This window comes from Muntiacus reevesi, chromosome 21, assembly GCF_963930625.1.
Source record: "Muntiacus reevesi chromosome 21, mMunRee1.1, whole genome shotgun sequence".
In the NCBI taxonomy this organism is placed as follows: Eukaryota; Metazoa; Chordata; class Mammalia; order Artiodactyla; family Cervidae; genus Muntiacus; species Muntiacus reevesi.
The window spans coordinates 50,313,894-50,328,741 of record NC_089269.1 but is presented as its reverse complement, the minus strand read 5'-3'; the positions used below and the strand labels follow the sequence as shown (position 1 = coordinate 50,328,741).

The 14,848-nt window shown below is 39.9% G+C and overlaps 1 protein-coding gene across 1 annotated transcript in view; it reads left to right on the top strand.

Moving 5' to 3' along the window:
* Positions 1–14,636, top strand: part of TMEM50B (transmembrane protein 50B) — a 39,411-nt gene extending 24,775 nt beyond the window's left edge. The window contains exons 4-7 of the mRNA XM_065913548.1: positions 103–170; positions 6,925–7,017; positions 9,741–9,798; positions 13,162–14,636. Coding sequence (XP_065769620.1) covers positions 103–170; positions 6,925–7,017; positions 9,741–9,798; positions 13,162–13,207 — 265 coding nt within the window. The 3' untranslated portion in view covers positions 13,208–14,636. The remainder of the gene's footprint in view (positions 1–102; positions 171–6,924; positions 7,018–9,740; positions 9,799–13,161) is intronic.
* The last annotated feature ends 212 nt before the right edge of the window (positions 14,637–14,848 follow it).

The following is a 14,848-nucleotide window of genomic DNA, read 5'->3' as shown; positions in this document are numbered from 1 at the left end:
ATGTTTCTCTTCTAAATGACTTGTGAAGAAAATATTCTCTTCTAAATATCTGTGACTGTTTTAGCAGCCTGAGAGTTTATTGGATGATTTGCATTGCTCTAGGATAAACGCTGTGTCCAACGCTCAGGTGAGAGGTGACAGTTACGAGAGCGGCTGTTTAGGAAGGACAGGTAAGGCCCTTTCGAGCGGTCACTGTGTGCTGGTGAAGGAGGGATTCATCAGTAGGAAAAACAAAGCCTCTTGTGAGTCTTTATTTAGGGATGGTAATGATTATGTAGGATTTTTGCAGTTTTGCTTTTAAAAAAGTTTCTGTTATTTAAAACTTTAAGAAAGTTGAAGTTACTGGTTTTTGTCATGTTATATTGCCCATAGTATATAGATAAAATATATTATTCAGAATCAGTGGATCTTGACTCCAGGTTATTCTTCCTATACTAATGATAGATTTATTCTTATCCCAAATGTTGACTAATAGTATTACTTACAATATGGCTGATTGTGATTATTTAACAGCAAAGTACAGACACATTAAGAGATCAAACCTAGGGCTACAGTGTTTTTCACATTTAGTTCTGATCACCTGAATAACCAACCCATAGACTACAATGAAAGTATGTAGAAGAATCATGCTGTCTACATACACATTTTTTTGTTTGAAATCTTTTGATTTGTCACCCAATAGTATTTTTCTTTTATTCAGACTATAACACATTCTATAGAATCCAGGTGTTTGTTTCCAGTGGAATTTTCTTGCTGTATATGAAAAATACAGGACTAGACATCCTGTTTTCAGCCTTTAAGGGTGAGGGAGGGTAACTTGTAATTATAGTCAGAAATTGGGAGCATGTGGGAAAGGAATTTTGAAGGATGATTGGGAATAATACTTGTAGAATTCAGTTCAGTTCAGTTTCTCAGTCATGTCCGTCTCTTTTACGACCCCATGGGCTGCAGCATACCAGCTGCTGCCCATCGCCAACTCCAGGAGCTTGCTCAAACTCATGTCCTTTGAGTTGGTGATGCCATCCAATCATCTCATCCTCATCCTCCTGCCTTTAATCTTTCTTAGCATCAGGATCTTTTCCAAGGAGTCAGTTCTTTGCATCAGGTGGCAAAGTACTGAAGTTTCAGCTTCAGCATAAGTCCTTCCAGTAAACATTCAGGACCCATTTCCTTTAGGATAGATGGGTTGGATCTCCTTGCAATCCAAGGGACTTTCGAGTCTTCTCCAATACCACGTTCAAAAGCATCAAATCTTCGGCACTCAGCTTTCTTTATAGTCCAACTCTCATATCCATACATGACTACTGGAAAAACGATAGCTTTGACTAGACAGACCTTTGTTGGCAAAGTAATGTCTCTGCTTTTTAATATGCTGTCTAGGTTTGTCATAGCTTTTCTTCCAAGGGGAAAGTGTTTTTAATTTCGTGACTGCAGTCACCATCTGCAGCGATTTTGCAGCCCAAGAAAATAAAGTCTGTCACTGTTTCCATTGTTTCCCCATCTATTTGCCATGAAGTGATGGGACCAAATGCCATGACCTTTGTTTTCTGAATGTTGAGCTTTAAGCCAACTTTTTCACTCTCCTCTTTCACTTTCATCAAGAGGCTCTTTAGTTCTTCCCTTTCTGACATAAGGGTGTTGTCATACGCATATCTGAGGTTATTGATATTTTTCCTGGTGGTCTTGATTCCAGCTTTTGCTTCATCCAGCTGGTATTTTGCATGATGTACTCTGAATATGAGTTAAACAAGCAAGATGACAGTATACAGCCTTGACATACTCCTTTCTCAATTTGGAACCAGTCTGTTTTTCTATGTCCAGTTCTAACTGTTGCTTCCTGACCTGCGTACAGATTTCTCAGGAGGCAGGTCAGGTGGTCGGATATTCCCATCTCTTGAAGAATTTACCAGTTTGTTGTGATCCACACAGTCAAAGGCTTTGGTGTAGTCAGTAAAGCAGAAGTAGATGTTTTTCTGGAACTCTTGCTTTCTCGATGATCCAATGTATGTTGGCAATTTGATCTCTGGTTCCTCTGCCTTTTCTAAAACCAGCTTGACATCTGGAAGTTCATGGTTCACGTACTGTTGAAGCCTGGCTTGGAGAATTTTGAGTATTAGTTTGCTAGCGTGTGAGATGAGTACAATTGTGTGGTAGTTTGAACCTTCTTTGGCATTGGCTTTCCTTGGGATTGGAATGAAAACTGACCTTTTCCAGTCCTGTGACCACTTCAGAGTTTTCCAAATTTGCTGGCATATTGAGTGCAGCACTTTCACAGCATCATCTTTTAAGATTTGAAATAGCTCAACTGGAATTCCATCACCTCCACCAGCTTTGTTCATAGTGATACTTCCTAAGGCCCACTTGACTTCGCGTTCTAGGATGTCTGGCTCTGGGTGAGTGATCACACCATCATGGTTATCTAGGTCATGAGGTCATGAAGATCTTTTTTTGTATAGTTCTTTCATGTATTCTTGCCTCCTCTTCTTAATATCGTCTGCTTCTTTTAGGTCTGTACCATTTCTGTCCTTTATTGTGCCCATCTTGCATGAAATGTTCCCTTGGTATATAATTTTCTTGAAGAGATCTCTAGTCTTTTCCATTCTGTTGTTTTCTTCTATTTCTTTGCATTGATCACTGAGGAAGGCTTTCTTCTCTCTGCTTGCTGTTATTTGAAACTTTGCATTCAAATGGGTATATATTTCCTTTTCTCCTTTGCCTTTAGTGTCTCTTCTTTTCTCAGCTATTTGTAAGGCCTCCTCAGATAACCATTTTGCCTTTTTGCATTTCTTTTTCTTGGGGATGGTCTTGATCACTGCCTCCTGTACAATGTCATGAACCTCCATCCATAGTTCTTCAGGCACTCTGTCTATCAGATTTAGTCCCTTGAATCGATTTCTCACTTCCACTATGTAATCATAAGGGATTTGATTCAGGTCATACCTGAACGGTCTGGTGGTTTTCCCTACTTTCTTCAATTTCAGTCTGAATTTGGCAATAAGGAGTTCATGATCTGAGCCACAGTCAGCTTCTGGTCTTGTTTTTGCTGACTGTATAGAGCTACTCCATCTTTGGTTGCAAAGAATATGGTCAGTCAGATTTCTGTATTGACCATCTGGTGATGTCCATCTGTAGAGTCTTCTCTTGTGTTGTTGGAAGAGGGTGTTTGCTATGACCAGTGCGTTCTCTTGGCAAAACTCTGTTAGCCTTTGCCCTGCTTCGTTTTGTAATCCAAGGCCAAATTTGCCCATTACTCCAGGTATCTCTTGACTTCCTACTTTTACATTCCAGTCCCCTATAATGAAAAGGATATGTTTTTTGGGTGTTAGTTCTAGAAGGTCTTGTAGGTCTTCATAGAACCGTTCAACTTCAGCTTCTTCAGCATTACTGGTCGGGGCATAGACTTGGATTACCGTGATATTGAATGTTTTGCCTTGGAAATGAACAGAGATCGTCCTGTCGTTTTTGAGATTGTACCCAAGTACTGCATTTTGGACTCTTTTGTTGACTATGAGGGCTACTCCATTTATTCTAAGTGATTCTTGCCCACAGTAGTAGATATAAATTCGCCCATTTGTCCATTTTAGTTCACTGATTCCTAAAATGTCAGTGTTCACTCTTGCCATCTCCTGTTTGGCCACTTGCAATATACCTTGATTCATGGACCTAACATTCCAGGTTCCTATGCAGTATTGTTCTTTTTTTTTTTGCAATATTCTTTATAGCAATGGACTTTACTTCCGTTGCCAGTCACATCTACAACTGGGTGTTGTTTTTGCTTTGGCTCCATCTCTTCATTCTTTCTGGAATTATTTCTCCACTGATCTCCAGTAGCATTTTGGGTACCTACTGACCTAGGGAGTTCATCTTTCAGGGTCATATCTTTCTGCCTTTTCAAACTGTTCATGGCGTTCTCAAGGCAAGAATACTGAAGTGGTTTGCCATTCCCTTCTTGTAGAATACTTAGTGTGTACCAAAGACTGAATTTTCTACACACATTAACTCAGTCAGTTTTGCAATAGTCCTTGGAGATAAGTGATCTTGTCCTCAATTTTAGATGAAGGAACTAAGGCACAGAGAGCTCAAGTAACTTGTCCAAGTCAGAAAGCAAGTAAGTGGTGGGGCCAGGATTTGCACACCGACAGGCCGATTTCAGAGCCTATGCTCTTAGCCACTGTGTCATGCTTGTTGAGAACTGTTCAGTGTCCTTGTCTGTTACCATTTACTCAGTGTAATTGAGGATAATTTTATATTATTGTAGTGTGTAGCTATACCTGCAGTCGTAGTATAGAATATTTCCGTTACTCCAGAAAGTTTAATCCCCTTTCCCCTACCTGGCCACCGCTAATCTGCCTCCTGTCACTGTAGTTTCACCCTTTCTAGAATCTCATGTACCCATTGAGTGACTCCCACTTTCCCTCTTCAGTCCCTGGCAACTGCTATTGTACTCGCTGTTTCTGTGAGCTTGACTCTCTTAGATACCTCACATAAAGGGCATGGGCCTGGAAGAAGGAAATCCTGCCGTATGTGATAACAGGGATGAACTTGGAGGACATGATGCTAAGTGAACTAAGCCAGTTATAGGGGGACAAGTAAGCTTTCTTTTGCACCTGATGCTTTAAGTGCTGATGCAGATTTTATGATTTCACTTCCATTGTGATCCTTGAAGAATTGGAGAGGCTGGGGATAGTGACAAATGACAGACAAACCTAAGTTAAAAGTGCATTGTGGGGCTTCCCTGGTGGCTCCGTGGTAAAGAATCCACTACCAGTGCAGAGTACGCAGGTTCGATCCCTGACCTGGGAACATCCCACATGCCATGGAGCAACTAAGCCCGTGAGCTGCAGCTATTGAGCTGGTGCTCTGGAACCTGGGAGCCGCAACTACTGAAGCCTGTGCACCCTAGACCCCATGCTTTGCAACAAGACAAACCACCACAATGAGAAGCCCCCACCCCCCAATTGGAGAGTAGCCCCCTCTCGCTGCGACTAGGAAAAAGCCCACAGAGCAGCAAAGACCCAGCACAAGCCAAAATAAAAATAAATAAAAATTATTTTAAAAAGTGCATTGTGTGTGTATGCTCACTTGCATGTCTTGTGCCCCAGCTTTGGCAGGTAATGTCAGGAATGAGTGAGAATGAAGAATAAAAGTGCATGTATTAGCAAGTGAAAATGTTGTGCATAGAGCACACATTTATTTATTTGATCATTAAAAATATATTCCACAGACATTGCTGTGGATTACGTTACTATTATCTGTTTTGTATAGAAAATTGTGCTGTAACTTACCCAAAACTTTTTAGCTTAAAGGTAGAACTTGCATTTGTCTTGGGTCTGTGTGGTTCCAAAGCCCGTACTTTTTACTCTTAGTGACTATTACATTTTATTCCATGATTATTCTCTACTAAGTTCAAGTTCATAGTACAGTTTATACATGGTGCCTTTAGTGCAACTTCTGTCTAGTACTTCAGAAAATAAGGGCAAACTGTCTTATAGGCATGCTCAGTTATTGTCACACTTTCATACTACTTTAACAGTTTATTTGTAATTTCTTCCTATTTAATTCCCAGAGTAATTTGCAGGAGACTGTTATCAAAGTAATAAATATACAACAAATGGGAATGTTAAATAAAAAGACACAGGAACCAGGTAGAAAGGAGATATTGTACTCAGAATCGAGGATAAGATGGATGCTCTTATTAATTGTTTATTAACCTGACTCTGAGCTTCCTTGTAGTAAAGTAAAAAAGGGAAAATATTAGTTTTTCATTTTTTGTTAAACAAAAGCATACTCATTTTTTAAGGGAAGTTTTTTTTTCTTGTTCTATCAGAAGAGTTTTGTGGGGTCACATATAAAGGACATGAAGGAAAATAATTACAAGGAGTTTTGGTAGTTCCTTTTCATTTATTTTTTTAAAAAGCTGCGATTGAATTTGGAAGATGTCTTTCTCCAAGGAGCTAAACATTTCTGTATACTTCTGGAGATCTGCTTAGTATTATAATAAAATTGAGATAATCTAGAGACCTGTTTTTTTCAAACATCGGCTGTTCCAGCCATGCTGAGCTTTGAGCTTCCTGCTTATCTGGTGTCCGAAATATATGAATTTCTGTTCACTTGGTAACAGAATATCTTCAGTGAAAGCAAGTTTAGCTATTATGGAAATCGGCTTGGGTTTTATTTTCATTCCAGTGGAGCTTCATTCCCCTTCCACAGGGTGACAGGCTGTCAATATACCTGTGATCAGGGTCTGGCACAGATGATAACTTGCTTTTCTAAAAGTGTGTTGAATCTACTCACGTGATCACTGTATTGAGATTCTGTGTTGTATAAATTCAAAAATTCTACATAGTGAGGGGTTGAAGAGATGCTTTTGTCCTTGAACTTTTCAAGGATACGTGGCACAAGTTGCTGCCTCAGCCGTAAGACAGACTGCTTAGTTATAAGCAGTCTGCTGTTAGTATCATATTGAGTAGTAACATGATGTTAATACTGATGAAGAGGGGACATATGGTCCTTGTTCATTTGCAATCTCTCATTCCTGTATGGTAATGGCTGTCTGAAATAAATGTTACTTCTAATAAAACAATTACTTTGTTAATACGTAACAGGATAACTTTTCAGTTAGGGTTCAATTAATCAGTTTAGTCAAGTAATGACTTATGAAGCCTGCCTACTTTAATTTACTCAACTGTTTTTTTAGCCAGTAGAACGACAGCTTACCCTTTTTCTCTTTACAAGTATTGCTTTACCTGTTTTAGTTTATTTTTTAAAATCTTCATTCAGTTAATTGTTAAAGCAGGTGTATATAAATATGTGACTGTCTTTGATAGGCATAGTGTATATTAAGTTATGTGTTCTAATGTTGTGTATTCCTGAGAAATAGAGCTGCAGAAATGAGCAAAATCATAAAGCCAGTTTTTCACACAGGTGCTCGAGTTTGGCTCTTCATTGGTTTCATGTTGATGTTTGGGTCACTGATTGCTTCTATGTGGATACTCTTTGGTGCCTATGTCACCCAAAGTAAGTATTTATTTTTCTTTTCTTTCATAGGAGACATTCAGATATGTCTTTTCTATGTGGCTTAGTCTGTTATCTCCCCATGGAGTAAACTTTAGTGTAATTACTCAGCTTCAAGCTAAGACTCTGTGTAAAGATATAAATTGTTTAATATAGCTTCCCTGGGGGTCATTGAGTGCAGTAGGGTAGGCCCGCTGGGAAATCCAAGCCACTGACAAGACCAGGTAACTCTCAGCCATCTCTCGAGGTTCTCATTCCTTTCTTTCCCCAGGCAGCCAGGCTCTACACTAGAGGCCTTTTACTGAGGATTGTGGTCTTAAAAGCTGCACAGGGCTACAGCCCCTTATACACAAATCGAAAACCCACGAAGTGCTGAAGGTCAAGAATTTCATAAACAGCTTGGCAGCAAAACCTGACCTAAACTGACCTGGGGCTCATTATTATCTTTATTCACTTTAATAAGCATTCAAATGTTTTATTATGGGAATATGTTGCATTTGGTTGTGGGATACTGGACCAAACCCAGTTGCGGGTGCTATGCCATATTATGCCCTGTGTTATCATCCTTAAATCTGAAAAATTCTGAGTTCTAAAACATGTCTGGCCCCAAGGATTTCAAGATAAGGTGTTATGGACACTGTATCTTTCTGTCCACTGATATATCTCCTCTCCAACTCCAGTCTCTAATTTTTCATTCATAGGTACAAGGGGAGTCTTTTAAGTGCAAGATTGAAGATGTGTGTAGCCTTCATGTAGAAACGGTTGATGCCGTGGAGTGAGCTCTTAGTACATCATTCTGAGTCTTGGGACTGTTTCAGTCCCCACAGCTTTTCATCAGGGAGGTGGTGAGAGGTTTTGAAAATCGGGACGCAGTTGTACCCTGTACTCCGGGAAGCATCAGAAGAACCTTTCACTGGCTCTCTCCCTTCACTCCAAAGACAGCATCAGTTTCAGATAACACTTTACTCATCTTCTGATGCCTCTGTCTTTGGAATCTCTTTGTCACTCTGCTTAACTGTCACATCTCCTTGTCCTGACCCCCAGCTAACCTTTTAATATCATGATAGGATCCCTTAAGTATCATAGGTTGATCAGTATTAGATTTTGGAATACCTTCATCTTTCATTTTGTGCAAAATAAATAGGTCTAAGAGGTGAGTGGTTGACTAATGTTTAAATAATACCACTCAGCACATATATCTAAAATGTGTTATTTTAGTTTATTAAAAATACTATGAGAAACAAACAAATAAATAAAAATACCATGGAGCTTGCAGTTGTTGGGCTGTACTGTGTAACATGTGCGATCTTCGTTCCCCCACCAGTCACAGTGCAGAATCCTAACCACTGGGCCACCAGGGAATCCCCTTTAGTGGTTGTATCTTAATCTTTAAAGATCCAGTACATATTGAGAAATTTATTGATTATGGATCTCATTTTCATATTCCTACAGCACTGCTCATTACATATACTTAGAGTGTTTTGGCCAAACCACACAGCCTGTAGGATTTTGGTTCCCTGACCAGGGATTGAACCTGCACTCGCTGCAGTGGAAGCTCGGAGTCTTAACCCCCGGACCACCAAGGAATTCCCTATGTCTACATCTTAGTTTGCAAACTGAACATGCATTTACTTCAGAGAGCCTTTCTAACACGTATTTCAAGTCTTTTACTGAACAGGTTTTCTGAACCTGTTAATAACAGTAGCAGCTAACAGTTACTCAGTACTTCATGAGCGAGTACTGTCACGAGTGCTGTGTATAGTCTACACCTCTCACGCCCTGGGGTAGGTGTCGTTACAATGCCCATTTTACAGATGAGGAAAGTAAGGGATGATGGGTGAAATAATTTACCCATGATCATACATTTAGTCAGTGGTAGAGTTGGGATTCAGATCCGGGGGTACGGCTCAAACTTGGAGCTTTTAACCATGTAGCTGTATTGTTTGCTGTGATTTCAAAGGCTGCAAGTTGAATATTTCTTCATCCTACCTAGTATTTTTAATCAGCATTGATCGTTTTATAAAAGTTAAATATCCACAAAAATTTGAGTCATTTCCAATGTTTTCTTTTTCCTTAGAAAGATAGTGACTCTTTTCTCCAGGAGAATATGATGATGAATTATAATGATTCTTTTTGCATATGTGGCAGATTTATGAAATAAAACTCCTAAATTCATGAAGGAAAATAAGCTGAACAGACTGTTAGATCATCAAAAATGTAATTTGCATCTTTCTAGCATTGCGTATTTCTAAAGTTGTGTATTTCTATCATTGTACTTCTAACATTGTGCATTTCTGACGTGTATTTATTGGCCATGGGAAGTGACGGATAAGCTGCTGCTTCCTCAGCAGTTCAGATGTAGCTGAAACCATAGCAAATACTTAAGACAAAAAGAAAGTCTTGTAAGTTCTTTGTCTTTTATCCAGAATGAAAGTAACCCCTTGTTTTGAGAGAACAAGGTGGGCACTTTCTTACCTCAGTTTCGCTGTAGATTCGTTTTCTTCTTTGGCTGTACCGTGTGGCTTGTGGGATCTTAGTTCCGTGAATTGACTGAACCTGAGATTGAGCCCTGAGAGCAGAAATGCAGAGGGGCTTCCCGCATTGTGGATTTCTTAGAGTTAATGGATAATAGTAGTATTTTATAATTATGCAGAGCATTATAAATGTCACAAATACTTTGTTGCTGACCTTTGCCTTTTGTGATCTGTCTTACTTTGTATGTGCAGATACTGATGTTTATCCAGGACTAGCTGTGTTTTTTCAAAATGCACTTATATTTTTTAGGTAAGTTGCCTAATTGTTAAACTACACGTGTATACCATTTACAGAAACATTATCTTTATTATAAGAGCAGCATATGCAATGAAACATGTATAAATCTACAATATGTAAAACTTATTTTAAAAAGTAAAAGTTCTACTATTGCATAAAAGCATACATAAACCACTTAATTAGGGGCCCTGCTATATGCCAAGACTTAAGCTAGATGCTTTATGTATGTTAACTTTTTAAATTCCTGTGTAATTGTCTTAAGTATGTAAACCAGATGGTGTTCCTATTTTATCAATGAGAAAATAAGACTCAGAGGCTTACTTAAGTTCACTTAGTAAGCAAATGCAGAACAGGGATTTGGACCCACCAGACTGCTGTTTCCATAGGCTGTGTTTTGTTGAGAAGCTTTCATGTACCTTCAGTAAAAAGAAAAAATTAGAATTAATACATAATATGCATGTCATATACAAAACCTGATTAGGAAATTAAATTTTTTAATTAAGTTTTAAAAGATAACTTTAAATAAAATAATAAATGATCAGAAATGTTTTTTAGGGGTAATCTTCTATAAAGCTTCTAAAATGAAGCCTGTATCCTTTGCTTTTTGAGATGAAATGTCTTTTAATGTAAAGATAGGTAGGTACTTTAGGCATCATTTATAAAATTACAGCCCTTACCCTACACCTCACTCACAGAAGCATTAAGATCTAAGCCTTGAAGAAGTTTGTTTTTGTCACTGGTTTTAAGGAGTTGGATTATGGAGGGCTATGGTGTCGTTTTCTTCATATTTCTTCTGTTTGGGCTTCACTGAGTTTCTTGGATCTGTGGATATGTTACAGTTTTCACCATACTTGGAATCTTTTCAGACATGATTTCCTCAAATATTTTTTCTATCCACCCCGCCCTCCTGGTTCCAGCCACACACGTACTAGGCTGCTCGATGTCATCCCACAGCTCACTGGCACTTAGTTCTTTGCGTGCTTTTTTCCTACCTCTCCAGCGCTGCTCTTCTGCCCACCAAGTCTTCTCCTTTCTTGTTTCTCTCTGTGTTTCATTTAGGTTAGTTTCCATTGTTACATCTTTAAATTCACTGATGTCTGCTTCTATCACGTCTAATCTGCTGTTACTCCCATCCAGTGTGGTTCTCATCTCAGACATTGTATTTTTCATCTCTGTTAACTTGATTTGGGCTTTTTTCCCCACCATTTCCGTGTCTTATGCTTATGCTCTTCCTGTCTTCCTTAACACATGAAGTATGTTTATAGCTCTTCCAGTGTCCTTGTCTAATTGTGTCAGTTCTCAGTTGTTTCTACTGATTGCTTCCATTTCCTTTTTTCATTCTGAGTCTCTTCCTCTATTTGCTCTTTGCTGGCGGCTGACTGGAGGCTGGACTGTTGGGTGTTCCCTTAAATGTTTTTGAGCTTTGTTCTGAATGCAGCTCAGTCATTTGCAAACGGGTTGATCCTTTGGATCTTACTTTCAAGCTTTGTTAGGCAGGCCCAGAGCAGCTTTAGTCTGGGATTAATAGGTCCCCCTTGCTAAGGCAGAGAGCACTTTAGAGTGTTCTTCCGGATGCTGCATGTGTTCTGAGGTGTCCCAGCCCTCCGGGAGCTCTGGGAGTGGTCCTTTCCAGTGTCTCCTTCGCTTTTCTCACTTTTCTCGGGTGGGTTCTGCCCGCGCGTCTGCTGTCATTACTCAGCAGAAGCCCATGGGCCCCACCCTCCAGCTGTCTGTCCTCCACCTTGCACTCTGGCTGCTTGGCCTCCCCGAGCGCATGACACTGTTTCCTCACCTCAGCAGACCCTGTGCCTGGATTCCCTCTTATTGCACTGCAGCTGGGGCACTCTTGGTTTTGAAAGATGTGTGACCATTTCTGCGTCTTATGATTGTATTTCTCGGCACATGACTCACAGCCTTCTGGGAATACATTGAATTTGCACGAAGACATGTTAGGCACTGTTCTGAGATCAAATTTAAATTCAGATTCAGCCCTTTGCAGGGGCAGGTGAGCCTGTATAAATGACAGTTGGATGAGCAGAAACCTTATGTGTGTAAAGGCCTGTGCTCATGTGTGGTGGCTGCTGGGTCAACTGTGTGCTCCGCCCCGATGCGGGCAAGTTACTCAGCCAGCCGTGCTTCCCGTGTGCCGGGCCGCTTCTGAGTGTGGAGGGCAGCTCCTCCTCGGTTTGCGTGCCCACGGTCCGCCATGCCCTGGCCACTCACTGTTGACATTTCTTAAGTTTCTCTTCTAGGCTTCTTCTCGACTTGTTCTTTCTCTCGATGAGATCCCTTTTGCTGGGGACTTCAGTTAGTACCTGAATTCAGGGAGCCACAGATGTCTATCTCTGTGTCTAAACCACGTATTGGATTCTTACTTATCCCCTCCTGAGTGGCTGACGTTTGAAATCTAACACGGCCAGTGTACCCACAGCTCAGACTCCTGGTCCCAGAGTGTCCCGTCTTTCTGCCCCTTCCTTCTTCCCCTCAGACCTTGCTGAGATAATGTCTCTCTTCCCCCTCCCTCCTCCCTCCCCTGGGTCTTCATGCTGCGCGCAGGTTTTCTCTAGTTGTTGGGAGTGGGGGCTGCTCTTGGTGGTGGTGTGTGGGCCTCACTGCGGTGGCCCCTTCTGTCACGGAGCACGCGCTCTGGGTGCATGGGCTCCGTGGTTGAGGAGCACAAGCTTAGATGCCCCGTGGTATGCGCGATCTCCCTGAACTGGGAATCAAACCCGTGCTGCTGCACTGGTAGGTGGACTCTTAACCACTGGACCACCAGGGAAGTCCCACACTCCCTTTCTTTTAGAATTTCAGTTCAGTCATCACTTCCTTAGGAAAACCTTGTCCTCTAACTAGGTCCGAGCCTTGTGTTTCTCTCTCTGGATACCGTGTGTGTCACTGAGTTGGGATTTGGTTTTCTGCTGATGAGCACATCTGTCTAGTCTTGGCTCACAGTCACATTCCCACTGCTCAGCCAGGTGCCTCGTGCCCAGCCAATACTCTGTACAGTAACTTTCTGTAAATGAATGAAGAATTGCATGATGGTCTGTTTTAGGATGCTTCAGTTTTTGTAGTTCAGATACTGTAGAACCCTAGAGTGTGAGTGACCTTATTGCTAGCCACGATGAGAAATGTGCTCTTTCCTTACCAGTGTCCTATCCTGTAACTTCAGGCTTTAAGAACATATTAAATTCAGCCATCAGGTCCATAGACTGCTTTATAAAACAAGCAAATTCAGACCAACAGCACCACAGTCTTAAATTTTAGAAACTGATAGGATGGATCAGTGAGGTACCCATCAAAGCATATTTAGAAAATGAATTCTCTATTGTGTTTCTATGTGATTTTATCTCACAGTTTATTTTAATATCTTTCCAGCACTCTGATCTACAAATTTGGAAGAACTGAAGAGCTGTGGACCTGAGAGCACTTCTCAAATCACGTTTTCCTTTTGTTTTATTCCAACTGTAGATAAGTTTTTATCTCAGTATAATTTACACATTGCCAAATGGAATAGATTGTACGTTAAATTTTTGTCTCTTTACACTTTTACGCCCTGAGTTTTTAAGTAGTTTTATGAAATTTCTGTCCTTTTTTTCCCCATTGAATTAGATTGTTAATATGTACATAGTATAAGACTATATAGATGAGATGGGGAGTTCAGTCTTTTTATTCTTGAGGACTTAAAGCTTAATCTGTTTCCTGAGCCAGGGTTGTTATCATCATGGTCATTGTAGCGTTAACTACTTTGCCTGATTTTCAAAGATGTGCAAAAAATACAGTTCCACATATCTGAAATAAGCACTGAGCCATTAAAAGGGGTATTTTAGCAAGTTGTAATTTATTTTGGCTTAAATGAGATTTTTTTTTTAAAGGAAAAATGTTTGTTCTTATGTATAAAAGAAGTGGACTTTTACATGAAGATTTTTAAAAATGCCCGAAGGGCTAGTTTGAAAATCTCTTCTAAAAAACAATTCCTCTAATAAGTCTTTATTTGAGAAAGGGTAATACATGATCACATAAGCTCAGTTTTACATGGCTGATGTAAAAAGACTGTTAGGCAGCTCAGCAACATGCTTCTTAACAAAAGCAGCTTAAATGGTTGTCTTTTGACAGCCTACTATTATCTGATGTTACAAAATTCTATATCAAGCAAGTTTGAAGACAACTGCAGTTTAAAAGCATGAACCATATAACAAAAAGTGGAATAATTAGATTCAGGATAAAAGTACTTCTTCCCAAAGGGGATCACTATGATCTAGTGAAAAATTAGGCATTTCATCCGCTCAGTGACTTGACTACAAGTCTGTCTTTTGCTCTAGCTTTCAGAGCTTTAGGTGAACTCTTCCTGCAAAATAGATCTTTAACCTGAAAGTTCTTACTCCAGTCAAAAGCTGGAGTATTTGCACTGTATTTGCACTGTGTGTATTCCCCTGAGAGATTTCAAAGGGAGAGCTGGGTCTTTATCTCTACTTTGGCTTTCCTTTGTTTTTTTGTTGCACTTTTTTTCAACAGGTTTTTGTTGCTGTTGTTGCACTTTTTGTCTCCAGAGGGACTTTTCTAGAGCCTTTTGTTGTAAGACAGAATAATATTAGTGATATTATATGCAGCTTCTAACATAAGCCGTGTTTTGCTTAATGTGTCTCTCCTCTCTGAGGTTTTACCATGCACAGAGTATGAAGCAGTTGTGGAATGCTGTGCCTCTGTCTAGATATCATCTTGTTTAATCACTTTCTCTTTGTTGTTTTTTCCTTTAAAAATACCGTCTTGCTTCCAATAAATTGTAAGACTAATTACATGGTTCCACTCCCTTGTAACTTGTTGCAATAAATATTACTTCTCACACATTGTAATATTGTTAAATCTATTGGAGAAAACAAACTCTAAAATTTGCTTTGCTGTTCAGTTTTCAGTCATTTCCAGTGTACCTGGTCAAAGAAGTGGTTTCCCTTTATAATATATATATATATATATATATTTTTTTTTTTTTTTTTTTTTCCTTCCCTGTTGGGTGCAGGGGACACAACTGCTCAGCTTGTGAGATTCTCGTTCCCTGACCAGAGCT